The sequence below is a fragment of the Dipodomys ordii genome, unplaced genomic scaffold, assembly GCF_000151885.1.
Source record: "Dipodomys ordii isolate 6190 unplaced genomic scaffold, Dord_2.0 Scaffold28, whole genome shotgun sequence".
In the NCBI taxonomy this organism is placed as follows: domain Eukaryota; kingdom Metazoa; phylum Chordata; class Mammalia; order Rodentia; family Heteromyidae; genus Dipodomys; species Dipodomys ordii.
In genome coordinates, this window is record NW_012267244.1 from 15,477,627 (window position 1) to 15,496,677 (window position 19,051).

Here is a 19,051-nt window from a genome sequence, read left to right on the forward strand (position 1 = left end):
GGCTTTTTTCTTTTTGCTTATGTGGTGCTGAGGAATTGAACCCAGGGCCTCAGGCATGCAAGGCAAGCGCTCTACCACTGAGCCAACTTCCCAGCCCAATATTTTATATATACATATGTAAAGCTCAAGTCATGGTAAACATTTATTTTTTTTTATTTATATATCCCGGCAATACTGGGGATTGAGCTCAGAGTTTACTTGCTGCCTTCCTTGCTAGTGTACTAGTTACTAGATAAGCGCATTACCACTTGAGCTACACCACCAGCCCTTTTTTTGTCAGTTATGGAGCTTGAACTCTGGGCTTGGGTGCTGTCCCTCAGTTCTTCAGCTCAAGGCTAGCACTCTACCACTTGAGCCATAGCACCACTTCTGGTTTTCTGGTGGTTTATTGGAGATCAGAGTCTCACGGACTTTCCTGTCTGGGCTGGCTTTGAACTGTGATCCTCAGATATCAGCCTCCTGAGTAGCTAGGATTATAGGCTTGAGCCACTGCCAGTCCTTTTGCTTGACCTTCTTATCTCTACCTCCTGAGCAGCTGGGATTGTCAGTGTGGGCCACCATGCCAGCAAACACCTGGCTTTATTTATGTATTTGTTTTACTGAGGATTGAACTTCACTTGAAGCTTGCTAGGCAGGTATCTACCACTTTTCTTTATGGTGAAAATAATCAAATTCCTTTCTTCTGTTTTTTGTTGTTGTTGTTATTGCTTTGTTTTCTTTTAATATAATCATTTCACTGTGCAATAGGAAGCCAGAATTTCTTTCTCCTATCTATTATTGAGTCACCTATGTTTGTGTATATTTCCTTTGGGTATATATGGGTTGTAGAGTTTGTGAATGTCCATCTTTAGAAAATAGTACAGGTTGTCTTCTTTTTTTGTTGGGGGGGAGGGTCCAGTTGTGGGGCCTGAACTCTGGGCCTGGGCACTGTCCCTCAGCTCTTCAGCTCAAGGCTAGCACTCTTACCACTTGAGCCACAGCGCCACTTCCGGCTTTTTTCTTTTTGCTTATTTGGTGCTTAGGAATCGAATCCAGGGCCTCAGGCATGCAAGGCAAGTGCTCTACCACTGAGCCACCTTCCCAGCCCTACAGGTTGTCTTCTAAAGCTTATTTACAATCTTGCTAGTAACTCTTGATGTTGTTAAGAGTTTATGATTTTTGTAGTTGAAACAGGTAGCGTGTATCACTTTTTTCTTGGTTTGTATTTTTTCTGGGCAGGACATATTCACTGGTCCAATGTGCTTTCTCTTCTAATTTTTACCTTTTGGTAATTGCTGAGATGGCAACATTTGACCAGTTTCTTTATCTTTATTCTTATAAGAGTTTTGATGGGATAAAGGTTAACTTTTATGAATCATAATTCAGAGGTAGTCCTCTATTGCATGAAGGCAGAGAACTTTTACAAGCTAACTCTTTAGATAGATCGTGGTTTCAATTGTGTTCCTTCTCTTCCATTGATGTATGAGGGAGGTGCTTCTCAGCAGCTGAGAATGAACTGAGAGCTCAGTGAGATAAGAGCAGGAACCCTAAGTTGGATGCAGTGGGCTGCCAAGGCTGCCACAGGAGGTTCACATGAACCCAGGAGTTTGAAGCCAGCCTGGGAAGCATAAGGGCTGGGAAGGTGGCTCAGTGGTAGAGCGCTTGCCTTGCATGCATGAGGCCCTGGGTTCAACTCCTCAGCACCACATAAACAGAAAAAGCCAAAAGAAGTGGTGCTGTGGCTCAAGTGCTGGAGTGCTAGCCTTGAGCTGAAGAGCTGACTGACAAAAAAAAAAAAAAAAGAATAAGGAAAAAATAAGAGTGTATAAAACCTTAGATGCTCTTCATTCTGAGTAAACCATCCTCACAATTGTTTGAAGTTTTTTTTTTGCCCCCAAGCAGAAAGCCAGGCCCTGCTGACCTTGTGTAGCTTTGTAAGTAAAGGATCCAATCATTGCAAGTTTCAGTTCTTAGGTATTAGAGATAGATATATATTAGATAAAGATAGATTTTAAGATAAGTAGCCTAGTGCCTTTGGGAGTGCTTACCTCTCCTGCTCATTAGGAGAAATTGTTTCTAAAGGAGTTGGAAAGCAGGGGTGAATTCTAGCATCACATCACAGCTTTGGTTTTGACTTCAGGCAAATGAGTTTGGGTATTTTAAATCAATACGTAAATGAGATTTGGTTGGAGATGGGCCTGGTATTATTAGAAATAGCTTGGGAGCCTGGTGCTGGTGGCTCATGCCTATAATCCTAGCTACTCAGGAGGCTGAGAGATGAGGATCAAGGTTTGTAGCCAGCCTGGGCAGAAAAGTCCCCATGAGACTCTTATCTCCAATTAAACATTCAAAAACCAGAAGTGATGCTATGGCTTAAGTAGTGGAGTGCTAGCCTTGAGCAAAAAGAGGCTCAGGGACAGTGCCCAACCCCTTGAGTGCAAGCCCCACAACCAACATGTTACAACAACAAAAAAGAAATAGCTTGGGATGTTGAGGTGTTATATAGGAATAAGGACACCAACTCAAAAGGCAAGGTTTACTTCTGCAGAAAGTTATGCCATCAGCCCAAAATCTGACAAGTACACCTAGCAGACAGGCTGCTCCCTTTTATTCCTAACCCAGCAGGCCCTGCCTCTCTGCTCCCATAGGCTGAGCTCAGGTTCACAATCTGCAAAATGATGTGGCCTAATTAACAGGCTGCAACTAAAATTCAAGGAGTTTCTAAAAGGATGTCTTAATTAAAGTGAAGCAGGAAAAGGATGTAACTAAAATGTTATTAACAAGGGCCAAAACAGGAACTTTTCATAAAAACAATTCTCTCTAGACTAACAGAAAGGAAGCGAACTACTTTGATAGAAAAGACACTTTTCTCCCTATATAAGGGTAATAGCACTGATTCCACTACTCCCTGGTAAACCCCTTAATGTTCTTGGACCTCAGTTTCCTTATTTTATAAAACCAGTTAGTACATGTCTGCCTCCTAAGGTTGATGTGAGACGTTTCTAGAAAATGGATGAGATCAGTAAGAGCATGTTGTCTTCCTGCCTGGGTATTAAGAGGAAAACAGCTGACAACACAGAAAATAGTTGTAGGCTGGCTAAGTGTTGTGAACCTAGCATCCCCAGAATCGGAGAAGTATACACAGGAGGATCATAGCTCAGGCTGGCATGGGTGTAACTTGAGACTCTGTCTCACAAGTAACCAATAGCCAGGCACCAATGGCTCATTCCTATAATAATCCAAACTACATAGGACTGAGATCTGGGAAGTCCATGAGATTCTTCTCTCCAGTTAACTCCCCAAAAGTCAAAAGTGGATCTGTGGCTCAAGTGGTAGAGTGCTAGCTAGCCCTGAGTGAAAAAGCTAAAGGACATGCCCAAGCTATGAGTTCAAAACCCCAGTGTGTGTGTGTGTGTGTGTGTGCGCATGCATGCGCCCACACGCACTGGTCCTGGAGCTTGAACTCAGGGCCTGGCCACTATCCCTAAACATCTTTGGCTCAAGACTAGCCCTGTACCACTTGAGCCACAGAATTACTTCTGGCCTTTTCTCAGTAGTTTTTGGCAATAAGAGTTTCACAGAGCCGGATGTTGGTGGTTCACGTCTGTAATCCTAGATACTCTGGAGGCTGAGATCTGAGGATTATGGTTCAAAGCCAGCCAGGTAGGAAAGTGTTTCAGACTCATAGCTAATTAACTACCAGAAAACTGGAAGTGGCTCTGTGGCTTAAAGGGGTAGAGCACAAGCCTTGAGCAAAAAAGCTCAGGGACAGCACCCTAAGTTCAAGTCCCATGACTGACCCCCTCCTCCCCCCAAAAGTCTCATGGACTCATGCCTGGTTGGGACAAATGTGGTGGTTTTGTTTGTTTGTTTGTTTTTGTTTTGTTAGTCATAGAGCTAGAACTGAGGGCCTACGCACTGTCCCTGAGCTCTTTTGCTCAAGGGTATCAGTCTGTTACTTGGGGCCACAGTCCACTTCCTGTTTTCTGGTGGTTAATCGAAGATGAGTCTCATGGACTTTTCCTTGATTCTCAGATTTCAGCCTCCTTCCTGAGTAGTTAGCTAGTATTACAGGTATGAGCCACTGGTGCTTGATGGGACAAATATTTTTTTTTTATTGGTCGTGGGGCTTGAACTCTGGGTCTGAGCGCTGCCCAGCAACTCTTCAGCTCAAGGCTAGCGCTCTACCACTTGAGCTACAGCGCCACTTCCGATTTTATGGTGGTTTATTGGACATAAGAGTTTCACAGACTTTCCTGCCCCGGGCTAGCTTTGAACTGCGATGCTCAGATCTCAGCCTCCAGAGTAGCTAGGATTACAGGTGTGAGCCACTGGCACCCGACTCAAACATTCTTAATGTAAAAGTAGGCTTGTGGGCTCCCCACTTCTGGTATGCTAGGGTCTCCTCTGGAAAAGATCGAGTGATATGTGGGCTCATGGAAACACCTGGCTGGTAAATTCACCCAAGAGGAGTACAGCACCACTGCAATGGAGACAGGCCAGGGCATCCTGGGAACCAGTTTAGAGGGTGCTGTCTGAAGAGGTAGAGCTTGGGCTCAGAGCTGGTGAGGATTTTGTGACTCCCTAAATACAGGAATTTCTAGATTTCTGGCACTAAGAATTATATTCTGGCACTGACTAATTAATAAAAATTAATTTTAATGTCAATTATGAGCATAGGTGTAGAGGTCTAAAAAGGCACAGCTGTCTGTAGTAGGAAAATTATATCCTGCATCCTCAAGCTCAACCTTTGCCAGCATTAGAGATCCCTGGTGGCCTTGGTATGTTATAAGGTAAACCATCCCAGAAGCCACATTTTAAAATATGTAATATTGGAGTCTTTATTATACAGTTAACAGGCTGCAGGCTGCCAGTTGTTACTAAGGCCTGCAGCATGCAAGTATACATAACCCAGCTAGGAAAAATGCTAAAGAGGAAAGAAATAAAAAGAACAATACCAGCAAGCCAGTTCAGCTCCAATGGAGAGCTGAATTGGGACGCCATGCTGACTGGAGACGAGCCAGGAGACAGGACACAGGACATGATTACAGAGATACATGTGCCATGGAGTCCTGCAGCTAGGCTGGGCCAGGCCTAAATAGGTCAGTACAGGGGGTAGATTCTCAGTAACCTATCAGCCAAGTGTCTGCCCCTGCCTCCAGGGGTCCAGGTATGCCCATTACCTGGGAATCAGGTGATGGGGAAGCCGGAGGGAGAGGGCAGGGGGGGAGGGGGTCCTTCCCCTGCCATGAAGACAAGATGCCAGATCCTACCATCTACCATGTGGCCAATATGGCGCTGGCCATACCTGGCCTCCTTACTTCAGGTAAGACAGTTTGCCTGGCTGAGCACAGATGGCTTACTCCTGTGATCCTAGCTATTCAGGGGGCTGAGATCTGCAGATTGTGGCTCTAAGCCAGCCCAGGGAGAAAAGTCCATGAGACTCTTACCTCCAGTTAATGATCAAAAAGACTAAAGTGGAGACGTGGCTCAAGTGGTAGAGTGCTAGCCTTGAGCACCAAAGCACAGGGCAGCACCCAGACCCTGAGTTCAAGCCCCAGGACTGGAACCAAACTCCTCCCTGAAGGATTGACCCCTACCCCATTGTCCCAGGCCCAAACAGATATCAGGCAAAATCCCAGGTATGTGTAAACTTGTTTGAAGTGTAGGCAAGGCAATCCAACTAAGCCCAGCTGTAAACATCCTATTGTAGACCCAACTGAAAATCCCCCACCTCCCTTGACCGAGTGGATTTTTCATTAACCTCTGCCTCCTTGCTTGGACCTCCTATAAATCTCCTCCATTTTCCCAACCCCCCCCAAAAGAAAAAAACAAAAACAAAAAAACCAAAAAACTCAAAACCAGGCAAGGTTTGAGCAGGTGGTATTGATGTCACTGGTGTGTTCCCCAGAGTCTAGCCACATCTAATACACTGTGAGCCCACTTGGTATTTAGCGGTGATGGGGCGGAAAGCCTTTCTATATCATGGCATACTTTGTATATCATCTTAAACTACACTGAAGGGGGCTTGGAACTGTAGGTGATTTGTCACTTCAGCACATTTCATGCCTTCTGGGACACCTGTAGACTGACTGACTGTAGCATGAGGAACATGTGTATTACAGTAGTCTTCACCAGGATCTCTGTTTCTACAGCAAAGAGCCATGAATGAAGTTATTTACAAGGTTCTCTCTGTGAGTATAAGGTTTCTTCCCTTCACCTGCTCCCAAACCTCTAAATCACCCATGACTTTCAGAATTCATCTTTGCTGCTATGTAGGGGACCTGTGTATGCAAGTCACTACTGTCTAAGCAACCTAATTTAACCAGACTTGTGCACATTTGTCTATGAGCACTGCAATTGTGATTTTTTTTAGTATGTATGTAAACATTTACTTTCAAATGACAAGAAGCAAAAGGAAAAAAAAAAGGACAACTTTCCTTTGCTTTCCAGAGGTGATTTCGAGCTTTTGTTGGAGCCCAGCATCTGCAGGTGTAAAAATACCAGAAAACAGGAAAAACGAGTTGGACCACTTCCTGTTGGGAACTAGTCGTACCAGGACGGTGGCCAGTGGAGGTGGGATGGGCAGGTTGTAAAACTGTAGATGGTACTTAGAGATTGGCCAGCTCTGAGCTATTATTCACTTTCCTCAGTGGGAGGAAAAGCCCTTCTGGGTGGTATTCCTCTCCACCCCAAAACCCGGATACCTCTTGGCTGTTTTGTGGCAAAAGTTGCTCTTACAAAGTTAAGACAAATAGGAGTTTCCCTTTGTATCCCAGTAGGGTGCAGGAAGGAGTTTAAGGCCATGAGAATAATTTCTTTGTTACAAAGAATAATTGAAACACAAAGTCATAATGACTACTCAAGCCATGTTGAATTCAGAGGTGGTGGTTTTGTTGGGCCAGAGGAGCGGGAAGGGCCAGAGTTCACATTCTCCACCTCCCATTTCACCTTCTGTGTGACTTTGAGCAAGTTAACCAGATGGCTCAGTTTCCTCATCTGAAAATGCTGATAATCCTATCTCACCAAGCAGTGCTGATCTGTGAGCTAGGGCAGCCTTTGCCTGGCATAGGCCAGACATTCAGCTAACAGTTGAGCTTTCCTTTGCTTTCATTCTCAGAGGTTGGTAACTTGGGTTCACACCTCTAAATTAGCTGCATGCAAGTCTCACCTGACTCCCCACACATGAATGTAAATGAGGGCAGAATGGAGAATAACAGTCATTGCTACCTTATGCTTTTACAAATTCCAAATGGTGGGATATGGATTTTAGTGGGGATAAATGTGGGTTTCTTCCCCACAAACTTTGACCTGTCCACACCACCTGGCTTAAGGGAGTTGGGGAATGGGGCAGATGGCCCGGTGATCCCGGTGTTCTATCTTGGTGTCTGTGAGGAGCAGGTACCTGGAGAGCACCTGAGCTTTTAAAACAGCTTTCTTTGTTTTTCTCTGGTCTCCCACAGGGATTTGAGATGTTTTCCTTTGCTCTCTGAGGAAAGGGGCTACTAAGATTTGTTCAAATGCTACATAATCAGAATCTTTTTAATGAATTTAATAGATTTTGAATACATATTCATGCTCATTACAATTGCCTCTTTTCTTTTTTGAGAGAAGGCAATATGGAGGTTTGATTTCAAGTTCTTGCATTTGCCAAGCAGGTACTCTACCCAGTTGAGTCACACCACCAGCCCTTTTTTATTTTTCAGATAGAATCTTGAGATTTTGTTGCCTGGTCTATACTGGACCATCCCAGGACTGCTTCCCAGTCCTCTGATTTGTGATACAGATTTTCCTTCTATTCATCCTAGTAGGCAGGGTCTAGACAGCATCCAGCAGAAACCACTAATTCTGCAACTCTGTAGCTGGCAACACCTTCTTAGTATTCTTGGTATTATTATCTGAGCCTTCTTAGCTCAGCAGCAGACAACATCTGCCAGTGTTGGCAGCGCTACGTGCCAATGCTGCTGTGGCCCCCTCCTCAGGTTCATGTCTCATGAACTCAAAGAATGAAGTCCATCCAGGAGAATGGAGAGTGAATGTGAAGAAGAACTGTCTTCAGAAGAAAAGTATCTAGCTCAAATGATGCTGTTACCACTGCCCTCCATTCTCCTTTCTTCATGTGTCTGCTTTGTAGTCTTGGCTTTGCCCTCCCTCTCCCCTGCTGTACTTCCCTGCATTGTCTCTGAGAATAGGAGTTCTTATCAACTCTGGGCTGTGCTCTCATTGGTTATCCCCCCCCCTTTTTAATTTTTTCTTTTGTCAGTTGTGGAGCTTGAACTCAGGGCCTGGGCGCTGTCCCTGAGCCTTTTTGCTCAAGGCTAGAGCTCTACCACGTTGAGCCACAGTGCCACTTCTAGGGGTTAATTGGAAATAAGAGTTTTACTGGGAAGTGGCGCTATAGCTCAAGTGGTAGCACACTAGCCTTGAGCTGAAGAGCTGAGGGACAGCGTTCAGGCCCAGAGTTCAAGCCCAACGACCGACAAAAAGAAAAAAAAAAAGAGTTTTACTGGCTTTCCTGCCCAGGCTGGCAGGATCCTTAGATATCAGCCTCCTCCTCCTCTTATAATTAGGTGTTTTAGAAGCTAACACTTGATCACATCCTACAACATTTTTATTGGTTGTTAATTCCTAATCAGGTCTCCAAGGTCAGAGAAAGATAATTGAAACTAGGAGAGGCTAGAGAGGAGCATCTGGTTTCAGCCTGAAAGACAAAGATGCTGTTCCCAAGGCCTGGATCACAACTAATTTACTCTTTCATTTATACTTCTTCCCCTTAGCTGGGGTGACAGATGTAAGCCAACACATCTAGCTTATTGCTTAACTGGCTAATTTTTTTTTTTGCCAGGGTTGGCCTTAAACCTTGGTCTCTCTGCCTCCTGAGTAACTGGGATTATTGGACTGAGCCACCAATCCTGATTCTCATGTAGGTTCTTTGTTTACAACCATTTATTGCATTTTTGACATATTAGAAGCACCTTTTTATTAGAATGTGACTCTTAGTTAATCTCTACATTATTAAAACTTATGAGAGTCAGTAGAGAAATTTGTGGAGTTTTTCCACTTCAACAATTGCCAAAAGGTAAGAATCTTCCCTTAAGTTATTAATATTCCTGATATGTCATCTGTCTCAGTGGTTTTTCTTTTAAATTTAATTGCAAGAGTGAGTTCGAGGCACTCTGGTTGTTTTGATATACAAATTCCAGTACCAGCAGACAGTATATAAGAACACATAATGAATTTGGATGTGCTCCTGAATCAGAGCTGGTGCTGATGTTTTCTGTTTTGTTTCAGTTTTGGTAAATGTGACCCTGTAAGAAAGCACTGGCTTTGTTTTTAATTAATTAAACTGATCCTGGGTCTTGAATTCAGGGCCTAGGCACTGTTTCTGAGTTGTCCTCAATCACTTGAGCCAGAGCTCTACTCCAGCTTTTTAATGATTAATTGGAGATATGTCTCAGGACTTTCCTGCCAGAGCTGGTTTTGAACCTCAAATCTCAGCCTCCTGACTCGGTAGGATTACAAATGAGAGCTACCAGCTCCTGGCTGCCTTGGAACTTTTAATACACACAATGCTGAAAAGATTTGAGTATGAAAATGTTACACTTATAGTCCTACTACTCAGAGATTGAGGCAGGATGATGGTGAGGTAGAGGTCAGCTTTGTTATATAGTGAGATCCCATTTTAAACAAAAAGACACACAAAATCTGTGCTGGGGAGTGAGCTGAAATGAAACTAGTCTAATTCTGTTGATAGCCACATAAATAAGGGTTAGAAACAAGTCTGTAATTCTAGTCCTCAGGAGATAAAGGCAAGAGGGTAGAGAGTTTGAGCTCAGCCTGGGTTATATGTACTAAGTTTGAAGTCATTCTAGGTTAACTAGTATCAGGCCTGTCTCAACCAACCAACCAGCCAACCAATAAATCAGCTCAGAGCAACACATTGGTAAGGTGTTTGGGTAACACAGTATAGAAATAGAGCAAAGGAAATATTTGAGGAGAAATTGATGAGGAAATCTTTCTACAGCAAATTCTGGACTCCTAATTGGTGCCAGAGACTGGCTAGGGCTTTGGAGACTCAGAGAGCAAAGTTGGATATTGCCACATTGTGTGTGTGTGTGTGTGTGTACACGTGCGCAAGTGCTCATGTGTGCATGTGTGCACACATGCACACATATGTGCGCATGTGCCAGTCCTAGGGCTTGAACTCAACACCTAGTTACTGTTCTTGAGCTTTTGTGTTCCAGGCTAGTGTTCAACCACTTAAGTTCTACTTCAGGCTTTCAGGCTTTGAACTGTGAACCTCAGATAGCAGTTTCCTGAGTAGCTAGGATTGCAGTTGTGATCCATCAGTGCCTGGCCTTTTGTTCTGTTCTTCTTTTCCTATGTCCCCCATTCACAATCCAGACCAGGAACAGGCCTGGGCTGAGGTGTATATGGGGTAGGTTTACTCTGCAGCCTATTTCTATACAGTCAGTTTAAGAACACAGCCTGTGGGAAGCACCTGGATGCCTGGCCTTTTAAATAAGGTCTAGGTCCTTGGGAAAGTTGTCCAGCTCCCTGAGTCACAGCTTTCTTGTTTCTGAGGAAGGAGTCAAGTTTATCTGTAAGGTTGGGCCTAGTAAATGATTGTTCAGTTCAGTATTGTGGTGGGTTGAGAAGGGTTCATTGTGTGCTGATGTTAGAGGGGAGTGAAGCAGCCAGCACTGTGAGTGAGCAGTTGCTTGGCAATGCTAGTGCTCTGGCACAAGTTTTATAGGCACAGCTGTGGGAAATGAGACACCTTAGTACCTCACTCATCCAGAATGTGAGTGCAAGGCCTCTAAGAGGTGGTAGCACTTGAAGCCTAGGAAAGGATTATCTGGAAAAGAAAGGGGGATGGGCATTCCAGGTTGTGAGAAATTTCTAGAACCACCCAGCTGTGCTAAAACTGCTCCTGGAAGGAGGGGCAGGGGGACCCTGAGAAGTGCAGAGTAGATTGTGAGGGAAATAAAGATGTCTTAAGTTCTGAAGAACATTCCACTTTGGTTTGATGGAGCCTTAGCCTGTGGTGGCCAGAGTTGTGTTCTGCTGCAAGGGGTTAAGTGGGAGTCAAGAATGGTTCCCCTCACCCGACCCCCTGCAGTGCATCTGAGTGTACTCTTGTACACTCCTTGGAAACTCACCCACTGGTTTGGCAGTTGCTGCCAAATTCCACTGTCTGAGGGAAATGATCCCATTCCTTTCTGACTCTGAACGTGAAACAATTAAGAATAAATAATTCTATGGGCCCTTCGGGTCCTCTTTTAAAGTATCAGACATTGGAAAACCTAAGATGGAGGGTGTGTGTATCACAGAGAAATACAATGGATGGTTGCTGATCTTGATTACAAGGGTTTGTGTAGCAAAATAATTGACTTCTAAGCTTGCTGTTAACCTGAAAATCCTTTTAAAGATTCCTTTGTACCAGTGGCCTTACTTATAGAATCCTGCATCCTAGTACTTTTTACTGTATGAAAAATGAAATGCCTCATCCTGTCGTTTTTGTTGATGTTGAGATCTTGCTAGACAGCTTAGGCTGGCCTCAAACCGGAAATCCTGTGGATTGTCACGATACCTGATTTATCTTGTCAGTCATAGGAACAACTTTCTGAAGTATGTGATTTTTCACTTTATGCAAATGAGGAGTCTGAGGCTTCTAGAATTTGTAGTTGGTAGATCTGGGATGGACCCAGGCCTTCTGATGCCACCATTGTTATCACCCAGCTGAAACTGTCCCATCCTCCCTAATTTTGAAGATTTGCTCTTTTTTTTTTTTTTTGGTTAGTCATGGGGCTTGAATCTGGGCCTGGGCACCGTCCCTGAGCTCTTCAGCTCAAGGCGAGCACTCTACCACTTGAGCCACAGCACCACTTCCATTTTTCTGGTGGTTTATTGGAGGTAAGAGTCTCACAGACTTTCCTGCGCAGGCTGGCTTTAACCATGATCCTCAGGTCTCAGCTTCCTGAGTAGCTAGGATTACAGGTATGAGCCACTTGGGCCTGGCTGATTTGCTTTTTTTTACTGAACAAATTTGTGAAATTACTTTTTATTTTTTGCTTGTGGGGTTTGAACCTGGGCCTGGGTGCTGTCCCTGAGCTCTTCAGCTCAAGGCTACCGCTCTGCCACTTGAGCCACAGAACCACTTCCAGTTTCCTGAGTGGTTTATTAGAGATAAGAGTTTCATGGACTTTCCTGCCAAGGCTGGCTTTGAACTGTGAACCTCAGATCTCCACCTCCAGATTAGCTAGGATTAAAGGTATGATGCTTTGACTTTTATGTTTTTATATACCTTTTTCCTTTAAAACAACTGAATACTTTCTGGGCTTAACATTTACACCCCAGTATATTTTGTGTGTGTGTGCATATGTGTATGCATGTGCAAGCACACGCTCATGCAAATTCTAGGGCTTGAACTCAGTAACTGGGTGCTGTCTCTAAGCTTTCATCATTTATTTATTTAAATTTAAGGCTCATGCTGTGCCATTTGAGCCACAGCTCTACTTCTGGCTTTTTTGGTGTCTAATTGGAGAAAAGTGTCTCACAGACTTTCTGCTTCAGCTGGCTTTGAACAGCAATTTTCAGATCTCAGCTCCCTTGAGTATCTAGAATTATAGATGTGAGCCTGGCTTCCCAATTTTTTATTTTTTTCTTCAAAATTTTTTAATCAATTGCAGAAAAATATATAATATTTTAAGAGAATTTTATATGAAATATTTAAAGAATGGTGGACAATGACGTCCTCTATAACAGATGTAAACTAATTTTTAAGAAGATAAGCAATGAGCTGTTAATTTGTAACTACTCAGGAAGCTGAGATCTGAGGATTGAGAGATTCCAAGTCAACTAGGGCAGACAAATCTGAGAGATTATTATCTCTATCTAACCATCAAAGAGCTGAAAGTAGATGTGTGGCTCAAGTAGTAGACCTAGAGGCCATAAATTTAAGCCCCATGCTGGCACAAAAGAAAATAAAAGAATGTTGAACCTGTTTGTTACATGACATCTGAAAGACAGTGTTGAGAGTCTGACAATGGTACTCTAACAGGAAGGGGCCAGACCAAGATGGAATCCCCAGGAATGTCTCCAACTACTGTTTCACTACCTCTCGATATTGCCTCAAGCTACCAAATTAACTGATTAGGAGAGAGCACTGGATTCCATCATTTCCCAAAAGCCCATCAGTTGGCTACCAAACAAGCTTCCAGTGCATAGTTTGTTGGGGATAGTTTATATTGTGGATAATAGAGCCATGGAAAATGTATGCTGGGGGCTGGCAATATGGCTTAGTGGTAGAGTGCTTTCCTAGCATGCATGAAGCCCTGGGTTCAATACCTCAGTAGCACATAAACAGAAAAAGCTAAAAGTAGCGCTGTGGCTCAAGTAGTAGAGCACAAGCCTTGAACACAGAGAAGCTCGAGCCCTTGAGTTCAAGCCCCAGGACTGGCAAAAGGAAAAAGAAAAGAAAATGTATGCTAGGGGAGAATAAACAGATTACTTATATATATATATATATATATATATATATATAAAAGCTATAGCATAAGTCAGTTTGGATTCTTTAATTTCTTCTGTGGTTTTAACATTTAGTATCTAAAAATAAATGATAGGAAGAACCCATATACTAATGTTCCTTGTCTTAGAATAGTGATTACCTAAATGTGGTGTCAGCATTACCTGAGTGCTCATTAGAAATGAAAATTCTCACCTGGCCTAGAAAAGATGATCTGGTCTTCCTAATACAGAGGAGGGTAGGTGGGTGGGACAATTACCACAGATAATCATTCTGCCTCATTACATCAGGATGAGAGTCTGGTGGGAATTTTTCCTACTCTTAATACATTATATTCTAGCAATAGCACTGTTTATGAAAATATGGTTGACTGTTAATACTAACATTAAAAAAGCAATCATTGTTTGGCATGATAGCACTCACCTATAATCCCAGCTACTCAGGAAGCAATAAGAGGATCATGGTTGGAGGCAGACCCAGGCAAAAGTATGTGAGAACCCATATAAACAAATTTAAAAATGGAAAAGTCCAAGTGTAGTGGCTCACACCTGCTGTAATCCTAGCTGCTTGGGAGGTGGAAATTGAGAAAATCATGGTTCAGGGTACAAAGTTAGTAAGATTCCATCTCAACCTATAATAAAAAGCTAAGTGTGGTGATAGACCTGTCATCCTAGCTACTATTCTATATCCTAGAGTAAATAGAATCACTATCCAGGTTTAATGATCATACATGAGAGATTCTATTTAAAAAAATAACAAAAGCAAAAAGAGCTAGGGAGCATGACTCAAGTGGTAGACTGTTGAATCACCAAAAAAAAAAAACCGATGCCATCATTATAAGCAAATAGTATTTAATGAGCCAAGCCAATTTTAGTATGCAGCAATTTTCTTCCATTTTTTTCTCCTCTTTGAAATTACAAGGTACAGGCTGGGAAGGTGGCTCAGTGGTAGAGCGCTTGCCTTGCATGCATGAGGCCCTGGGTTCCATTCCTCAGCACCACATAAGCAAAAAGAAAAAAGCTGGAAGTGGCGCTGTGGCTCGTGGTAGAGTGCTAGCCTTGAGCTGAAGAGCTGAGGGACAGCGCCCAGGCCCAGAGTTCAGGCCCCACGACCGGACCCCCCCAAAAAAAACAAAACATAAAATTACAAGGTAAATAATAACAATGCCTCTTGGGGTTGTTCTCTAGGTTAAAAATGTATCTGCAGGCACACAAGACATGCCCCCACCTCCATCTGACTACGTGGATAGAGTTGATAGTGCAATGGCGTACTCCTCCAATGGCAAAGTGAATGGTGGCAAGCGGTTATATCCAGAGTCTTCCTATAAGTCAACGCCACTGTAAGTAGCGTCCATTTATTTGATGGAGAAAAAGTGTAAAAAGAATTGCCTATGTTTACAATGAATTGTTTAGTGCTATTCTTCTTTTTTGTTTTTTGTTTTTTTTGGGTTTTTTTGGTCCGGTCGTGGGGCCTGAACTCTGGGCCTGGGCACTGTCCCTCAGCTCTTCAGCTCAAGGCTAGCGTCTACCACTTGAGCCACAGCGCCACTTCCGGTGTTTTTCTTTTTTGCTTATGTGGTGTTGAGGAATCGAACCCAGGGCCTCATGCATGCAAGGCAAGCACTCTACCACTGAGCCACCTTCCTAGTCCTGTGCTATTCTTCTTAAACTAGGTCCAGCAGTACACACAAAATGTGGACACTGGTCCTTTTTTGGAGCCAGATACCTTTGCTCTGTTGGTAGTGCTCCATGGAGGGTAGGATCCTCTTCCCTTCCTAGAGGAAATGTGCTTCTCCCTTGCTAATTTAATTATCAGGCAAGGAATGAGATTCTGGGTGCTTGGAGCTGGGAATGTGGCTTAGAGGTAGAGCGCTTGCTTACCATGCATGAAGCCCTGGGTTTGATTCCTTAGTACCACATATACAGAAAAAGCCAGAAATGGGCTGGGAAGGTGGCTCAGTGGTAGAGGGCTTGCCTTGCATGCTTGAGGCCCTGGGTTCAATTCCTCAGCACCACATAAGCAGAAAATAAAAAAGCTGGAAGTGGCGCTATGGCTCAAGTGGTAGAGTGCTAGCCTTGAGCTGAAGAGCTGAGAGTCAGCACCCAGGCCCAGAGTTCAGGCCCCACTACTGGATCCTCCCCACTCCCCCCCCCAAAAAAGAAAAAGCCAGAAGTGGCACTGTGGCTCAAGTGGTAGAGTTCTATTCTTGAGTAAAAAGAAGCTTAGGGATAGTGCCCAGGACCTGAGTTCAATCCCCAGCACTGGCAAAAAAAAAAAAGATTCTGGGTGCTTGTCTCTCCTTTTTCTCTATTGAGGTGACAGTAAAAGGAATGGCAAATATAGTTCTTGGTCTCTCTTTTTGCTTGTAGTTATTAGATCTCATGAATTGAAGGGCACAATATATGTTTGTTAACCCTAATCATATGCACATTCATTTAACTAGATAACTACATTTGAATTCCAGACTTGTGGTTTATTATTAGTACATATTTTTCTTTGCTGTAACAAAATACCCTATGCAGGCTGACTTCATAAAGAAGTTAGCTCACAGGTCTGGAGATTCAAGAGAATGCACTGGCATCAGCTTGGTTCTAGTGAGAGTTTTGTCCAGGGCATCAAAAAGGGAAGAAGGAAGCTGTAATGAGAGATCACCGGGAAGCCAGACTGCATAGCCTGGGCTTGCTCTTTTATAAAAAAAAAACTTGTTTAAAAAAAGCAAACTTCTCCAGAGAAGTACCTTAATCTCATTCTTCTAAAGGCCTTCTACTAAATGAACCCTTGAAGGGCCACACACTCCACTATTGCTATGATAAGGACCAAGCCTTCAACACAAAACCTTGGAGGAACACTCAAACCATGGCATCTGGTGTGTCTTACTGTGTGAGGCCCTTCCCACACTGGGGGTGTGAAATCTCAGTTTATGTGCTGTTTCTCCATCATGTACCCCTACTGCATACCAGGGCAGCCACTATAGTTGATGTTTATCACCGTCTGTTAGTTTAGCGTGTTATTGGACTTTATGTAAAGTGTAATTGCATGCTAATTACTCTCACATCTGCTTCCTTCTATGTGTCATAATGTCTGACACCTTACAATTTCAAGGCAGTGTGCCAATTAAAATGAATCCTGTACCAGAGAACACCTGAGTTTAGCTGAACAGGGTTACCATTCCACTCTTGTTAAGTGAATTGGGCAGGTCGCTATAGGTACTCTCCCTTCTGTCCACACCCGTGGTGAATTAACCTTTGTAAATCAAGCCACTTGAATGCTGCTGCCGTACAGAGCTTTGGAGTCAGGCTAGCTCCTTACAGAGCCAAATGAGACCAATTATTGGTAGAAACACTGCAGAATACTGCAGCTTCTAGATTAGGTCCTTTGTCTCTGTGGTCTCAAAGAATGAATCCACAGACACAGAGGAGAAGCAAAACACCTAAGGTTTATTAAAAAAAAAAAGCAACCGATTACAGTGCCTGCAAGATAGGAGGAATGCCCAAGGGAGGGAGTCCCAAGGGTGTGTGTTGTGCAGGGGTTAGTAAGGTGTCTCCAGGAGAGAGCTACCTGACTCAGGATCATTGGACATTCCCTAAACTCAGAGGTTCCACATAGCCTGCGTGAGCTCTCCATGTGTTGTTTAGCCCCTGTGTTTAGTTACCCATAAGGTCACATACTTCTGGGGTTTAGTCAGCTGTTGTTTGCTTGCAGTGGACCATGATGTGATGTCCACAGGCTCCCATGCAGGACTGCGCAAGGCCATAGTGAAAGATGCAGATGTCATATCTAGGGACCCCAAACATAACTGTTCATGGTGATGTGATGTCAGGGGCCTGCACACAGGACTGCTCAAGGCCATGGTGAAAGAAGCAGAACCTCTGTGTAAGGAGACCATTGCCCTGATTCCCCATCAGGCTCTTCTTCTTGTTTCAGGGTACACGGTTAGGACTTTGTAGGCAAGGTGTAAGAATGTAAAGTGCAGTTAAAATTAGCTTAAGCAAAAAGAGGAATTCACTGGCTCTTCTAAGACCTGAAGATACAGGTAGCTTCAGTCATGGCACAGTCCAGAGGTGCTCGCTCATGTGTGGGCAGCTTAGTTCTATTCTCCGCACCGCTTCTGTTGTGATAGGTTGGCCAGCCACATTCCCCAAACTGCACTCATCATCCAGCCTAGCTTTGAGAAAATGAAGTTTCCTCTCACAAAGCACCCACATCACAAAGAATTCTTTGTCCATTTGGGTCATTGTTGTTCCATGGCCAGGAGGAGTTCTGTGACTGGTAAGTCTCAGATTATGCCTCTAGTGATGGTAGCAGTTCTCAAATACCACATATGTAATGAGCCTCATTCAGATAGTCACTGCACTGATGTTGATCACTGTTGTTTATCTTCCTCCACCGAGACTGTGTCATCATAAAGGGAAGATCCTTGCGAGTCTCTTCTTCAATTCAGAGATTAACTGAAACCCCTGCCATTTGCACAATACTGAGCCGGGTGCTCTGGAAACACCAAGCTCATGTTCTCATACACTTACAAAACAGAGTTGGGAGAAAGTCCACAAGCACACCAAGAGGCAGGCCCTGATAGGAGCAGCAAAGGAATGTGGAGGGGGCGTAAGAGTTAGGGTGACTCTCTCGGGAGTCCAAGGTTGAGAACAAACACCTGTCTGTGAGTGCAAGCAGCTAGTTACCTCTTCTCCATTGCATGTATTTTCTCCTCAGAGGATTTGTCTCTAAAGGTAGAGTTCATGGTTATGAAGACTTCACATACCTTATAACTTTAAAATTTGAATACCTTTATTGAGGCTTTAACTCAGGGCCTCTAGCTCTTGCTGACTTTTTAGCTCAACTGTAACATTCTACCACTTGAGCCACATCTCCACATTGGTGGTTAATTGGACATACAGGTCTCACAGACTTTCCCGTCTGGGCTGGCTTTGAACCTTCTATGAGTACTTAGGATTGCAGGTGTGAGCCACTTGTGCCTGCTTTCCTGTAACTCTTGGTTTGTAAAAATTATTTTGCTAAACATTTTATTTCTAGCTTTCATGATTGATTAAGTCTATTACTGTGTAGTTTTAGAGGATAGGAAGAGGAAAGGTGGAAAACTTTTCCAAGATAAAGATTTATAAGATCAATATCTAACATCACAGAATTATGGCAGGTGATCTGCTTTGGTTCCCGCCTCCCTTTTCTACTTTTGTTTGTCCTTTAGCTTCCCAACCTCTCAGAGAGAGATGCTCCCTTTAAAAAGTTTTTGTTCTGGGCTGGGAAGGTGGCTCAGTGGAAGAGCGCTTGCCTTGCATGCATGAGGCCCTGGGTTCGATTCCTCAGCACCGCATAAGAAAAAAGAAACCAGAAGTGGCACTGTGGCTCAAGTGGTAGAGTGCTAGCCTTGAGCTGAAGAGCTGAGGGACAGCGCCCAGGCCCAGAGTGCAGGCCCCACGACCGGACCCAAAAAAAAACCCAAAGTTTTTGTTTTGCTACTTCAAACAAAGCAAGATGCATAGTAGCTGGTAGTTTTGGTTGGGAGTCTAAGAATGTGTTACTTATTGA

The 19,051-nt window shown here is 43.7% G+C and overlaps 1 protein-coding gene across 2 annotated transcripts in view; it reads left to right on the plus strand.

Moving 5' to 3' along the window:
* Ocln (occludin) overlaps window positions 1-19,051 on the plus strand; it is a 45,769-nt gene that overhangs the window by 15,194 nt on the left and 11,524 nt on the right. For both annotated transcript variants that reach the window (XM_013015837.1, XM_013015836.1), the window contains one exon: window positions 14,695-14,846. In XM_013015837.1, coding sequence (XP_012871291.1) covers window positions 14,695-14,846 — 152 coding nt within the window. The remainder of the gene's footprint in view (window positions 1-14,694; window positions 14,847-19,051) is intronic.